Below are 16,568 nucleotides of genomic sequence, written 5' to 3'. Positions count from 1 at the left end.
TTCATTGCCTGGTTGCATGCGGGGCTTTGAAGTATTACTACTAAATAGCAAGAGTGCATGATAATACCCTCATGTACTCTTGGAGTTAGAGCGAGTGTGGCAGGCTATGGTCATCATGGTGGAAGATTGCAGGTGGCAATCAGCTGGGAGCTAACTTAGGTCAGCTCAGCTGGGAGTCCAACTTAAACTGTCTTGCCTCTTGGTCAGTTGGTGTCGGAGGTGCGTGTGACTCTGTGTGCACCATGGTGAACAGAGACAGAGTAGATCTACTCTACTCTAGTCTAGATTAGTCACTACATGTAAGTCAGGTTCCCAGCTAGCTAGCAGGATGTGATGCACCCGGACCCACAGTCAGACTGCTCACACTCGAGAAGTTACGACGAGAACTGCATTCTGCAAAACGAACTAACAGTTACTTCGCCGAGTCAGATATCACGGTGATTTCTTGTACAGTACATGACTCAAGTTGTACTCGTACTTAGTGGCACGATGGCGTGGGTAACACTTGAGAGCAGATGGAACGGTTTGGTGAAGAAGCACACACGTTACCATCTGCCCTCAGTACCGGAATAGTTTCAAGCTACAGTCAGTGTATTACTATTAGTCAGTGTATTAGTCAGTGTATTAGTCAGTGTATTAGTCAGTGTATTAGTATTTCCTTTATATACAGTAGAGTCTACTGTAAACAATGGTAAAGTGACGTCAAAACTTTGTCATTGTAGCAGGTAACTCAGGTTTGAGGTAAGCGGAAATCAGCCCGCAGGCAAGATCAGGAAAAACAGGATCTAGGAACCGTGAGCTGAGGTGATGAACCGGCTAGTACTAGTGTAGTGGTGAGAAGTGCGAGTTTTTGGCGTCGATGAGACTTTACACGACGTCTTGAAGGTGTGCGAGGTACAATCCCCGGAGCCACACTTGAAACTACCTATGGCTATGGCGGTCACGGCTAACTACTAAAATGAAGATCTACAGTGCTGGCTACTGAAATCCGACCCCGTGACTGAGCTCACATTATTTCAGGTGCCAGCACTGTAGTGTAGCAAGTCGCATGGAGCCTTGGAGGGAACTAATGAGTATGACCGTAGTGTAGTACTGTAACTGTGAACTAAGACATGTGGTATGTGGCGCTGATTGCATTGTACATCTGCATTCTGCAGTCTCTATAAAAATTATGCAATTACTATTCATTTTATGGCATGCTGTGCAGATTTCGCTGCCTGCATGCACGGCTGTAGCTCTTTGCTGAGTCTTACCAGTAACAGACGCCGGAGCTTGATCCAGGGAGTCGGACACGCTGTGGCAATTATTTCAAACATTCATATCAGGGCTGGACCCGAGGACATTCCGCTAAAGCAGTAAAGGTGCACCGCCGATGGTTGACCGGTACCTCCCAGTCCCGGATACCAACCTTCCGATGCCCAAGGTCTAGCCTGAGCCAGGGAGCCCTTAGTACTCTACCTACACTGCAGGACCGCCGGAAGCATTTTCCAAGTGGTCCTATGATACCATAGCCTCGGATTCATAGTCTTTCATACTTTGTGTTTGATATACATTATAATACAATCCAACAGTACGCTTTTTTTTTTAGTAAGAAACAGCCTCTTGTACGGGCAAAGGCAACACAATGATGAGAAACCAGGGTATGATAGGAACTGATAATATTAAAAATAGTACACAGGTGTGGAAAATATGTCTCCGGAATGGCGAGAGTCACACTAAAACACAAAATGGTTTTAGATCCGGCGTTCAACCACCGCCAGCTCCCTGGCCTGAGCTCGTTAGCTGGACGATGGTATGCCGACCGAGACCCAACTTTAAGGACACACATGACAGCGGACCGGAGCAGCGCGAAAGACAGCCTGCAGCGCACATACTAGTAATGCAACATGGTGTGCATAGGGCATGCTGGAATCAGCCCTGGCAAGCAAGCTACAGAGGGAACCTTTCACATTCAGGGGAGGCAACACCAGAAGTTGACAACACCAGCGGGCTGAATGTGCCACGATCCACATTGAGGATTCGCTCTCCGTACTGCAGCTTCTTCTGGCGCTCGTGCTGAAGGAGTAGGGCATCCAGTGGTTGGGCCGAGTAGGACGCCGCATCAGGATGGAAGACGCGTACGCCAAAGAAAGCATCCTGTGCTCGGGTCCAGAAGCCACGGGCACGGACATCAGCGCGGGCATCCTCGGCGGTGTTTGCCGATGCAGCCGTAAACACCTCTCCAGAGAGCGGGGCTAGCTGAGGCTCGATTGCCACTGCGTGGCAGACCTCCGTGAGTAGCTCCCCTACCATGTCACGGACTTCGTTATGGCGGATTGTAGGGAAGCCACCCCGGGGGCAACACATGGCACGCTTGTACGTGAAATGTAAACCGACATACAAACCGAGGCGAAGCCGAGGTTTGTATGATGGTTTATATTTCACGTACAAGCGTACTAGTGGGTTGTATTATACATCCAAGTACTGTATTGGAAACATTATAACTAACTAACAGTAGTCGGTAGTTAACATGGGTTGGTGGTGGCCACAAGTAAAAGTATAAACGCGTTAGTTGGTCCGGTGACAACCTTACCAACCCGACAGATTCTGTAATCTGGCTGGCCTGGCCTACCACAGTTACGGTTTGTCTGAGTCTCCTCATACATATCTTGGCGAATCTCCATGCATGAACGATGTACCTAGGGGATTCTGGTACTGTTGCAAAATCAAAACAATCGGTCATGCTGATTTCAGACACAAGAAGGATGTATTGTTGTCGACACTGAGAAGCACACACATTCCAGGAGCACGCACTGCCAATGACTACCGGTATGCAGGCAATGCTGTTGCAAATAGCAAAGCAAGCATGATAGTCAGCATCTGCGCCGGTTTTAACTCGCTGTTGAAAACCTAAAATTAATCTTTCTTGTTCCCTTAGGCACCCTTCGGAACAGGAGCAAACAAGGTCGAGACTTGTGGAATGGAATTGTTTAGGTTTCCTGACCAGGAAGACCTTCACAGCAGGGGTTCTCTGCGCAAAGAAAAGGCAGGTATGAACACAGAAAAAAGGTTCCATGCATGGATCAGCAAAACTTGACATAAAGTGGTAAAAGCTCTTGGTAAAAGCAAGAGTACATAACCACTACTCTTATCTACTCTTGGTAAAAGCCATAGAACATGCAAGAAAAAGTTAGGCATGTCATAAGATGTGAAAAGCAAAACAAACAAAAAAAGAAGAAGAAAAGGAACACGGAAAGTAAGTGACACATGCTTTACAAGCAAAGCAAAACTAAGTTACTAGCCTAAAACAAGTTCAAAGAATTCCTGCAGAGTGCAGTTGCAGGATTGCCAGTGGCAATGAGTCCAGCTTACCACTGGAACAACACACAGCATGGCAATTGGCATTGCAAAACGGCTTTTGGCTGGAGAAGCTACTAGCAGTACTAGTAATGTACGAAGTAATTATATTGGCATAAGGCCAGGAACACATGTAACACAATGTGGTAATGGGCAGCAGCGCATGCCTGGCATAGCTGCTGGGCAGTTAGGCAGTAAAACTACTGTAGTAAGCTCATTATAAGGGGTACTGTGTAACACGACCTGGGTGAATACTACGTTTTTTAGTAAAACACTAACAGTAACAAGACTGCATCAGTAGCTGTACTGCTGCTAGCTAACCTTACTAACTACAATGTACTACTCTACTAACTATAGCTCGTGTTCAACACGCAGCAGCACATGCATGCAATGCAAAGGTATGCAGGCTGTAACACAAACTCCGTTTGCACGCGACGACACTCCTTTCCAATCATGATTGCAGTGACTGTCCACCATACTTACCAGTGACTGTGCAACCAGTGGCCTTGGCCTTGGTGCAATAATGCAATCAGGAGGATGTCAAGGCCTTCACAAGTAGTTTGAAAGCACTCTGGCACCCTTCTCAAGTGAGTGAGGGTCCACTCACGCAAACACAACGCTGTCTAATACTCACTTTCATCGACCACAAACACAACACACTTTGCTGCTGCGTTGGTCCACACCACCACGCAATGTAGGAGCTGGAGTCCCATTACTACTGGCCATAATAGCTAGAAACAAGTCCCGATCTGCACAGCTAGCACAGTGGTTCTCTATTCCATTTTCAGAAGCTACGAAGCCATAATTGGAGGAGAGCCATTGCACAAGTTGTGGACTGTCAAGGAGTGGCCATTATTCCATGCCTGCCACGACAGGCCAAAGGTAGGCGTGGACTGTACATGTGGTCGACTATTATTTTTTGATGTCCGCCATGACAGGCCACAGGCAGCTGCACATGCAGTACAGACATGATGTCCAGTAGATAGTCCCTGTACTGGTGTACTGGTGGCGTGCTTGCTTGACACACAGTCATAGTTGCAATGACAGGTACGTCATGACGTGCTCTTGTACTGTAAGTTGTAGAATCTCCACACTGAACTGTGGCGGGCATGGCGTGGCTCTGCTCCGCTGTTGTTTGGTTCTTGGTCACTACCCGCTGTTCTCGTCTCGTTTCCACTCCCTCTTGCTCTTGTTCTTCTTGCCCTTGTCCTTGTTGTTGACGGACGTTTCACTTGTGTGTCAGACTACAGTATTAAATAGTAGAGTCAGGTGATGACAGCATCCAAGCCAGCACTACTATACCCAGCAGTCATTGCTACATGAGCCAGCATGGTGGTCTACAGTACTTGGCCACTACTAGCATGGACCCCTGGACCCCTGGACACTGTGAGCTCTGTAGGCTGTAGCAGGACACTACCAGCGTCAGTGCGATTGGGAGTAAAAAAAGACTCAAAATAACACCAGTGTGGTTGGGAATCAAATCTGAAAGGGGTCACATCCATGGGGGTCACGCTTTGTTCTTGAACCAGGCCAGAAAGTGTGCCACTCCACGTGTTGGAATGTGGCGCAGGTGAGCCTTGACGCGCAGGTTGCGGTCCTCTGTCAGGAGGACGGTGTTTCGTTTCACCTCTATGAGATTCTTAGCTGCAGACAGGACAGCACATATAACAGCATTGCAGAAAAACAATCAAATACACACACACACACACACACACACACACACACACAGAGCTGAACTTCTTATTGACACTGCACTGTGAAATATCATCTGCAAAACCCCACGTGATCTTACAGCAAAGTGACATGTGATACATGAACATGACACAGCCAAGAAAACTCACTAAACGCCTATCACGGAATGACCAACTGGCTGTCAACAATTACATAGCCCAGAGGACAAGAACAACAAACACTGTTCACAGCACATTCCAGCCAACTGCAGCGTGAAGGTACAATGGTGCATACTCCAGTTGAGGAAAAACCAAACCTGAGAGAGAGAGAGAGAGAGAGAGAGAGAGAGAGAGAGAGAGAGAGATAGAGAGGGGGGGGAGGGAGAGAGAGAGAGAGAAAGAGAGAGAGAGAGAGAGAGAGAGAGAGAGAGAGAGAGAGAGAGAGAGAGAGAGAGAAGAGAGAGAGAGAGAGAGAGAGAGAGAGAGAGAGAGAGAGAGAGAGAGGAGGAGGAGGAGAGAGACGTACAAAACTGCCCAGTACCTGGATCGACAGTGCTCGCCTCCGTCCTGCACAGGCGTTGAGCACAGCTCAAGACAAGATCATCGTTATTACCCTGGAAACAAAGACAACAAAAGGGTCAATAAAAACACCAAAATTAATCATACTATCGTTGCACACAACTGCCATCAGATCAAATTAAACAGCATGGCATGAACAACATCTACAACTGACTGGTGAGATACGACCTTCGTCACAAAGACCAGCTCCAACATCAACACCCACCACTCTAGAATTACACTGGTCTTATCACCGTCCTTGATAACGCAAACGTGTGAACTTTAATTTTACTTGATCACCATACTTGACATTGACACGAAGGAGTCACACAAATACACACTCAAACATTAGTACCATAGGGAGATGTTAGGCAATTCTTTAAGCAGCACCTTCAGAGCCTCATCTAAAAGTATCAATTGCTATTACTTGAAGTGAAAAAACCCGAGGGTAAAAGGGGTTTGTGCCTGGAGAGCACTATATAAGGCCATCATTTTTTATAGCTATGTTTCGCGTCGTCCGCACGCATACGTTTTGACTTTTTTCGGAAAAAAAATCGAACATGCACAGTGAGTGTACGATCGTGCGAGTCATCAGTGTGGACTGGTTGCGATACGGCGAAGGTGGGATTCAGAAATGGCCTCTAGGCCAGCGTTGGTAAATCGTTTGTTCGGCATCTGGGAGCAATATTCTATGAGCTTACACCAGACCGCATTGATCGCCTCAAGCTGAGAGGATGCGTTGTTCCGGAGCTCTTTGCACCGCTGCTGAAGTCTCAGTACAATAATCCAGCGCAGCATGGGCACCAACGGTTGCCTCCTCTGTCCAAAGTGAATATTTACTCATGCTGATAACCCAGATGTTGTGCTTCGATGTACGATTTTTCTCTCGAATGTACACCATGCACGAGCTATTGTGCTATGTACAGTGCATACACCTCTGATGGGCCTTTTTTAATATTTTGCAATTTTTTATTTTTTCCACCTCTCGCATATGATTCTAGAAGTTGAACTGACGCGAAACATAGATATAAAAAATGATGGCCTAAGTGGTGCTCTTCAGGCACAATCTTCCTCAGCCTACTCAAGCTCAACTGATGAGGGGTGAATTCCCCGAAACACTGTGTATTGAGCAAGGAGTGGTGCTTTCTTGCAGGTTTGCCGAGTCGAAGGTTCGATGGACTTCTCATGTGCTCTGGACGGCAGTCGTGAGTCAGTCAAGTGTCAAATAAAGTCGGCGGAATAGCGCGAGCTCCGGTGTGGGGAACAGACCTTTTCTTACAAATCATCGCCAAAGTCGCAACCACTACTTGGTAAAAGGATAGTAAGAAAAATAGCACAAACTTCGGAAAAAATGCACTGGTAATAAAAATTATCCAGGTGAGAAATGATAGGAAATTCAGCAAGTGCAGTGTGACAATGTGCATGCATGTGCAAGTGTGTGTGAGTGCAAATTTACTGGAAGAGTGTAAATTATGATGATTCTTGGTTCAATGTTGTTCGTTCTGCAAGTAGTTTCAAGCAGTTGGAAGTTCTAGAAGCAGTCTACATTCGCATTCGTGATCCCAATCTTTGTAAACAAAAGAAAATTTCACCGCACTTATACTCTTTCAGTAAATTCGCACTCACACACACACACACTTGCACATGCATGTACATTGTCACACTGCACTTACTGAATTTCCTATCATTTCTCACCTGTACTGTAGTTTGTATTACCAGTGCAATTTTTCTGAAGTTTGTGCTATTTTTCTTGCTATTACTAGTATTGCTTGAATTTGGCTTTGGGAATTCAACCAGCTGTGGATCTTTACCCCCCCCCCCCCCCACACACACACAAACACACACACACACACATACACATGTGCACAATAGCACACGGCTTATACATTTTAAAAGACTTGTGTCAGCAGCACACCAGTGAGGCACATAGTCATTGGCATACTGTAATGCCATTGCACCACATACAATCCACTCAGCAGGGGATAGGACAGAATGGAGCGTGCATAAGACATGCCGGCCACATTGCAGCTCTAGCTGGCTTGAGGTGCACCACCTGACACCAGCCTGAACTCAGTACCCCAGACCCAAGCCAATCCCATCCAGTGGCAGACCTCCCGATGGTGTTGGCAGCAAGTCATTTCCACTGTGCCACCCAATACCGAGTGTGACACTTCCTCACACACTTTAGCCCTGTCATCTGTGAACACTGAGATATGCAGTAGCAGGAGCAGGAGCATGCACCTCGACACGAAGCAGAGATCCGGAAGGGATCAAGCACACCCGCAGACCTCACAGGACAATACGGTAATCATTACGATATGATCTGTGACACCACACGTGAAACAAGACTCTGGCGAGATTATCACAACACACTGTTTCAGACACAGGTCACCCGCAGAGATAGCAGGAAGGAGCAAGGAGCATATACGCACACACATGATACACACAGCACAATAAATCACACATACACACCATACACACATACACATATACACACATTCATACCATACACACACATACATACCATACACACACATACAAACACAGCATACACACAGCACAATAAATCACACATACACACATACATACATCCATACACACATACATACACACATACACATATACACACATACATACCATACACACATACATATGTACATACACAGCATACACACAGCACAATAAAGCTGTCACCGTAGTGTTTTGCATCAGTGACCATTCAGCACAAGCCCAAGGGAATGTCAACAGATACTCAAACACTGCACGTGGAATATTGCATGAAGAAGGTATGTGTGCTTCAGTACATGTAGAACGACACATTGCATGGCTATACACATTGCATGGCTATACACATTGCATGGCTATACACATGCCTCTGTACACATGCCTCTGTACACATGCCTCTGTACACATGCCTCTGGAGTCTGTACAGGTATCATGCATATTCCGACGAACATTTCACATAAAACACAATAACACAGAAAACAGTCGAATACATGGAGTGCTTTTTGGGAACTTCTGTATATGAACATGCTGATCACATGGAATCTGAGTGCTTACATAAATTCCCCTGCTATGATACAATGTCATGTTGGCATACACACACCTGTGAATGGCCCCGTTCTACCCACCAGCCCGAGGATTTGGCTAGGAAGCAGTGGTGTTAGCCGACACAGGGGCACGCCGACGTATAGAGGGCAATAGCCAAGAAAGGAGCACAGCTGTACTGCAGTTTGAAGGTGCTAACACCCAGGGACACTATTGCTAACACCCAGAGACATTATTGCTAACACCCAGAGACATTATTGCTAACACCCAGGGACATTATTGCACTATTGCATTATACTGCTGGCTAGCCGACATCACACTTGCTCCCTGTAAAGTGAGACTAGTAAACAAACCTACAGAAATCAAGTCAGGCACATTATACAACTGACAACTGCCCAGGGGCAGAGCACAGCTTGTCAGAGAGCACATCTCATTAGCACAAACCCCTTTTGGTGTCACTGCAATTGGCCACAAAAGTGAGAAGATGTGGACAAGACTGCTCACTGTGTCACGCAACAAATCAAGTAGGCACCACTTAGCTGTAATTCACCCATTCAGTTATGCAGTGTTGCAGTGTTGGCAGTTTGTCAGTAGAATGCCCCACAGAACTCCACGGTGTAGTGGTTTGATGAGATGTGAAGGATGGTCACTCACAATTACATTACCAGACCAGACCAGTGTGTGTGTGTGTGTGTGTGTGTGTGTGTGTGTGTTGGGGGGGGGGGGGGGGGATGGCTGTGCCATCTACTAGTATTCTAACACGTTATGAGGACTTTATGATTGTTTACAAACACATCTCCAGCACTATCCAGTGCAGTGCATGGACCACTGAATGCATGCAATCAGTGACAGTAGCATGCACTCTTTATTAGTAGTACCCATCAGTGACGTACACAGCCGTGTACACAGCACATACAGTGCAAGTGCCGCTGATGAGCTCAAGCATTAGGAAATGAGTCCAATGACTGCTGTATTTCCCTGAATATAAGTCGCACATTTTCACACTAAACTTCGAAGAGCAAAGACGGGGTGCGGCTTACAATTGGGCGTTACTTCCTACATACATGCATGTGAATTGTAACTCAGAAGTAGCGACAAACTTGGCCATTTGAAAATAATCTTAACCGTCCACCTCTCCACACTGCGCTCTTGGCCCACATTCATAATGTGAATGTATTGAAATAATTTGGCTCAGATCTGAAAAAGGGGGTGCGACTTAGAATTGAGAGCGACAAATAATCGGGAAAATATGGTAGTTACTTCAGAGTGCACTGTGGTGATAAACGAGATTGGACATCACACATACCCGTCATGGAGAAAACAGGCACCAGTACATGTGCAGTCATGTCCTCCCAGTCACATTGAAAGTGAAAGATTAACGTAAGACCACAATGTGTGTGCACGTGCGCGCGCACGTGTGTGTGTGTGGTGCGTGTGTGCGTGCGTGCGCGCGCGTGTGTGTGTGGTGCGTGTGTGTGTGGTGCGTGTGTCTGCGTGCGCACGCGCGTGTGTGCGTGTGTGTGTGTGTGTGTGTGTGTGGTGCGTGTGTCTGTGCGTGCGTGTGTGCGTGCGTGTGGTTCCAAATGTGTGGTTGCAGGCAATGTCACCGGGATCCATCGACACGAACATGCATAATGGGCACAGCAGTACCTCCGTCTTGGCACAATCACTAACCCGGCAGATCTGTGTACTTCTCCATTTAGACAGTGGTGTTGTGTGACGCCCAGGGAGTGTGTACATGTACTATGATGTAGGCCGGGCATGGTCATGTAGCCACCTGCCGTGTACATGTACAACAGCCACCATACTAACACACTGTACATACTACTACATAGTGTGCCTGTCTGCCCGTCACGGTGTGGAAGTGCACGCATGTATACGTTACGCAACGGCAGAAACACGGCCGGGACAGTACATGAACACTTGAAACACCATCCCAGCTACAGCTACATGTACATGTACTAGTACTTGTCTACTACAGCGTACGGAGTCTGTAGTGTCTGCAGTGTACAGAATCTGTAGTGTCTGTAGTGTACTCAGTCTGCAATGTACTCAATCTGTACACATGCACTGTGTAAACAGTCCACGTCCAAACTGTACATGTACAACACATAGTCATAGTACATCATAGTCCATAAGAAGTGTGACTCAACTCTGGCTGAGCTATGCCTGCAGTGCTAGTGGAAGCATACATCTGATGACCAGTACACGTACAATCATGTAGGGGTGTGGTATGAGTTAGAGGCAGCGGACTGTATTACAATTACAGGTACTATGTCACATAATGAGTTGTACACAAGGGATGATCCCATCAGATCATGTACATGTAGCTTGCTACAAGTACAACCCAGGCAAGAGGGGGAAGTCTGGGACAATACTGAACAGTATGTGGGAATGATGTTAAAACACTACAATGTAATGTGTAGGGTGAAGTGTGCTGGGGCCAGGTGCTCTGCTGATGACCACAGTGTGTGGAGTGTGTACATCCGCTATGTCAGTGCTGTACTGCACAATGGTATCACGCAGAACAACTACTGTGTGCCGTTGTAGTCAACATTGATGTCACACCACACCGGACTACAAGAAACAGTATTGCACAATGCCCTGATTGTTCAGTCCAAGACGTACTGCAAACAACTGCATGACCACCTCCAGACACAACCAACAACATGCCCACTGCACACTGCCCACTGCACACTAACACTAGAGATGGCTACTGTTGCTGCTGATGTGATGATGGTGCTGGAGCTATTGCTGCCAGCACCATCATATCCTAAGCTGGTTGTGTTCTTTAACACAATTACATAGCCGGTGGTAACGCGAACGTGTGAACTTCACTTTTTATTTTTATTTTACCATCACATCCTGGCGATGATGTTCCACTACACATGGATCAACACAATCATTGTGGTGATGCTCTTAAGTAAGGAACATGCTACAATGTACATGTACATCTGTGCATTGTGCTGATGTAACTTACATGTACATCTGTAGGTAAGATACCAGGGTACCCGCACTGCACAAGCATATCACTGATTATCATCTCTAAATAATACTGACATGAAAGCTCAACACCACAATTCAGTTCTTCTGACTTCTTACACTGCCCCAGCTATCAGGTGGTTGGCATGATTAGGGATAGATAAGGCAGCCAGCACAGCAGTATAGTGGCAATCAGTGTCAACAGCTACACCGCAACAGCCATACCAGTGTAGCACTTCCACTGTGCTGTCCACCCACCCACTGTACTTCAGAGTCTTTAGGCATCACCAGTGCATTGATCCCATCATGTACATGTATTCCCCTACTGCAAGTTGGCGGTGCAATGAGAGAGAGAGAATATATGCAATCACCTGACCGATCGACCATTGCTTAGGCAAGAAGCTCCAGTCCAAGGTGCAGTAGCAATAGCCAAGTTGTGCCTTTCTTTTCCTGTACATGCATACTTCAAAGTATTTCCCAGTACATGTATGTTAGTCTGTGGCAGAGTACACTGTCAACTGTACATGCATACACCAGGTGACCAGGTCATGTACAGTAACAGAGTATAAACTAACTGGCACGCTAACACTGATTGTCTACTACTGAATAGTCATGTCCCAGCTTTCTAAATGCCAAAACAGCCAAGGTACACTTGGCACTGTGCAGGGTTGTGCATGCTGATCAGTCTACCTGCACTATCAGACAGTACATGTACTGTACCAGCAGGACGTTGCTACAGTGCTGGACCATAGAGCCAAGAGTCTCCTGAAACAACCCCCAGATCTACAGGACTGTATCCAGCAATTAAGCATAGACTCCCATCCAATCAGGAAAATGACACTTTATTATTGTACACACTTTGGCATTTGCCACGATGGAATGCATTCTCCGAGATGTTTCCAAGCAAGGTTGCTCCTATCCTATTAAATAACAGTTACAATAACAATGACACGCACTTAAAAAGTAAATTCAGACTTATAGACAGGACAATGGACCCAGGACATGGAGCCAGCTCACTGCCCTGGTCAAGACATAGAGGCTTACCAATGTTACTACAGGCATGCTAACTCCAGCAGTTACTGTTACCCAACCAACACACTGAACCAAGGCTACTTCATCATAAGCGTGTCGGGCTTGCTGGGCAGACTGTGGCCATCACCCTAGCGCTGCCTAGCACCAGCACCAACACCAGCATTACCAGCATTACCAGCACTACCGGCACGTGGTATCAAACAGTACATCAATGTACCGAAAAAAAAGGGACAAGGTTGCTGTACAAGTGTGTCCATGTGATACAAATCAATTTAAAAATTATGAAATCGTGCCGGCCATGGACTGGCCTTCTAAGTGACACCCAGGTCATCACGGATGGCATTGGGCCAGCCAGTAGCATTGCATGACACTACATCATACACAGCTTTTGTACATTACTTACCATGGCTAAATGAACACAGTCAGAGATCAGTACAATGACAGATTGAGTTTTACGACTACTTCTGGCGCCCAACTGGCAAGATCACGTTCGGCGACAGTTTGAATTATAGTGACCTTGATCTTGGCCCCAAGGAGTGTCACTACATGTATATCCAATCTCTTCCGCCGTAGAGAACAACAAGTATTCAACGCGCATACACACCCATTTCCATCCCTAACCATGACCGATCTGTCCACAAGCTGTCACCCACCGGGACAAGATAAACAGCCCAGTCAGCACTCTATTCCTCTCACCTCACTACCAGCAGTGCCGTCTTCTTTCCGGAATGCAATCGTGTTGAGCAGCGAGCCCTGGTTCGTCATGGCCTTGAAGCTACGGTGCCTGTTGGCAAACTTCCCTTCCAGGTAAGCCAGTGCAGACCTGCCACAGACAGGAACACAGGTGTCAGCAAAGCAACTGATCAAGACACATACACACATCAATACAACACCCATGCTAATAGAGGACCTGGTAGACGACGTATCACAAAACACTTGCCACACATACACGTATACCCACAATAAATCTAAAATCGAATATCTGTTTTGTAAATCACCATCTGGTGGGTGATTTCAAGCCCATACTTGAAAGCTGGTCAGCTGGGGGACATAAGTTACAGTGCCTTCTTGATGCAAAACAAGCTGCTGCAAGATTGCCCGACATGGGGGGGGGGGGGGGGGGGGGGGTCGCTCGGATTAAACGGGGGTACTAGTACTAGCTGGACATCAGGGTTGGTGGTTTTTGGACGCGGCAGCAGGATGCCTTTTTCGATATCCGGGTTACACACCCAAGGTCGGACCTGCTGTCACGCAAGCAAACCACCAACCAGCTCCAGAAGAATGAGAGGCAGAGGCATCGCAGCTACAGTGAGCGCATCAATCAGATCGATCGTGGGTCTTTCACGCCTCTTGTGTTCTCAACCGATGGCATAGTCGGCAAGGAATGCTCTATCTTCCTAAAGGCCTTGGTGTGCCAGATCATGGAGAAGAATGCCGATGTAGCAGACTAATTTGTTGTAAGCCATTCGCGTGGCCGCCTTTCATTTTGTTTGCTTCGGTGGTGCATCACCTGCCTGCGTGGCTCTCTGTCAACATACCGGTCACGGCGATACAGTTTTGTGAATGATTGCCGGATGATCTCTAAGAGCATGAGGTGGCCCTTCTTGCTGTGTGGTCTGTGCACAACTGGTTTGCTGTTATACATCCATGCTGTCTTGGTGTCCTTAAAACTAAATGTACTCTAACTACCCTTGTTGTTTAGACGGATCAATGGCATTGTGTTCCGCTTGCTCTTTCCTTTGCGTTGGTGTTCTTTAATCATTATTGATTTTGCTCGGATACTGAGCCAATAAATATAATCGAAAGAAATCACATGGAAATGAGTTATGAAGCAACTATCCACGATTGTAACAAGATGATAAACAGTCAGAAAGTACTATAACTGTTATCGCACTTTCTGACTGCTTATTATCTTGTTACAGTCGTAGATAGTAGCTTCATAACTCGTTTCCATGTGATTTCTTCCATTTCAATTACAATTGATTTCACAATCTATTTCTTTTTACCCGTACAAGAGGCTTCCGTACTAGCTGTTCTAGCTGTGCTAGTACTTGCACTCGTTAGTAACAATCCGAACTAGCGCACATGCTGCACTGCATTCAAGACTGGCGTCAAGTGCTTTTGCTAGGCAATCACAAAAAATTTGGATTTTAATATTAATGGCACCCAGCCCACATTTGCTGAAAAGAAAAACCAATTCCGCTCGCCCAGTTTGTGTTCTTCCAGACAACTCAGATCGGGATTCAGCAGTGTTTCTTTTCCTTTCGTAGCTTTGCCTGCAGCTCGAGAGTCACATCGACACTGTATTTCTTCAGATGTCTGATCTACCTGTCGAAGCTGTCAAGGCAATAACCTGCCAAGCCCTCTATGGCGACCTTTCTAAGCGCGGCTTGAATTCGAAAGGAAATAAAAGTAGTCTACAAGTCCAAGATTGTTGGCTGGCACAGTTAGCCCTGGGTAGTGAGGTATGCTCCAGCCTCAAAAGCCAGCCACATGAAAGTGCGGACACGGCCCGCCAGCCAGGAGCCCGACCGGCACCAATGCTTCCTCCACCACCTGGCAACAGTTCAAGTGACGCGGGCTCAATGGATCTCCGCGCCGACTCGTGCGGGACGAGGTTCAGTCGGCCGCTATTACGGAACATTCTGGCTGGCGCATAATCCGAACAACGATAGTCAGCTAAACATTCTGATGACGTGAAGCAGGTGCGCCGTGAGGTTCATGACATAGCTACCTGGCTCGAGGCATGGACCATATACATGTCTGTTATCACGACTGCTGCCGTACACCGCACTGCCAAATTGAGTGCGTATCAGCAGCTCATCTTGACTGCTAACCGCCAGTTCTTCCCAAGCGCGGGGCTAGAGTATGACTGCCAGCTGCGGATGCTCATGGCCTAGCAGCCAGGCACGAAGAGGTTGGACACCATTGACGTGAACCTGTGGCAGATGGACTTCACAGGGCGTGTGCACCCAAAATGCGCTCAATGTAAGACAGTTCATCCAGAGGAGGGTTTGTGTCCTTTTCGTCCCCAAGCCCAATTCCCCAAGCCAGCAGCATTCATCTTTCGTGGCCACACCCATACCATCGACAGCCAAGAAATCTGCCGCAACTTCAACTGCGGCGGCTGTTCATCATCGTCGTGCCGTTTCTCCCACACCTGCGGCCAGTGTGGCAAGGACCACCCCCGCATCAGGTGCAAGCAGCAGCAGCGCGCAGCCAATCGACCACCCCGTCGCTCCCAGTAGAATGGCTACTGAGTCACTTGACTCTGTACCAGTGATGGACACGAATAGTCAAACAGAATAATATATACAGTAAGAAGGTGGTAAAACAGCGCAAAAAGAAAGAAAGAAAGAAAGAAGAGAATAATATATATTTGAATTTTCCCGGGAAACGAACATTCGAATAATAAAAAGTTGGTTCTTGACAGTTAGTTTTGACATCCAGCTCGTTTTTCGTGGTGGCTTCTGGCACAGTTGGTCGTAGCAGCTCCACTTGGGAGCACTTCGAGAAAGTCGATGGAGGCACAAAAGTTCAATGCAAACTCTGCGAGACGAAGCTCAACATCAATGGCTCGACTACGAGCTCAATGGGGGGAACATCTTACCCGACGGCATGTTTGCTGCCCGACGGTTGTAGCTGCCACGGATGCGAAGGTGTCCCAGGCGAAAAGCGCAGACGCAATGCAGAAGTTTCTGGGCCGTCAACAAATTTCAACGAAGCGGCGGGTGGACATAACGGTGCTGATCTCCACGTGGTGCACGGAGAACTTGCGGCCGGTGTCTATTGTTGGAGATAGCGGATTTGTTCGTCTTCTGAACTATATCGAATCCTAGAATATTCGTTCGTTCGAAGATTTGGTATTCGATAGAGTATTCGTTCGTGAAACATAGGTTCGCATGCATCACTGCTCTGTACATAGCTTCTTTCATATACTTG

The 16,568-nt window shown here is 47.0% G+C and overlaps 1 protein-coding gene across 1 annotated transcript in view; it reads right to left on the bottom strand.

The window, feature by feature from the left end:
* Positions 1 to 2,940: 2,940 nt before the first annotated feature.
* The window catches only part of LOC135813857 (telomerase-binding protein EST1A-like), a 31,070-nt gene continuing 17,442 nt past the window's right edge, over positions 2,941 to 16,568 (bottom strand). Inside the window, exons 17-19 of the mRNA XM_065326881.1 lie at positions 13,323 to 13,449; positions 5,548 to 5,620; positions 2,941 to 4,980 (exon numbers count right to left, since the gene is read on the bottom strand). Coding sequence (XP_065182953.1) covers positions 4,844 to 4,980; positions 5,548 to 5,620; positions 13,323 to 13,449 — 337 coding nt within the window. The 3' untranslated portion in view covers positions 2,941 to 4,843. The remainder of the gene's footprint in view (positions 4,981 to 5,547; positions 5,621 to 13,322; positions 13,450 to 16,568) is intronic.

This window comes from Sycon ciliatum, chromosome 4, assembly GCF_964019385.1.
Source record: "Sycon ciliatum chromosome 4, ocSycCili1.1, whole genome shotgun sequence".
Taxonomy (NCBI): domain Eukaryota; kingdom Metazoa; phylum Porifera; class Calcarea; order Leucosolenida; family Sycettidae; genus Sycon; species Sycon ciliatum.
This window is presented reverse-complemented; position numbering and strand designations above follow the sequence as displayed.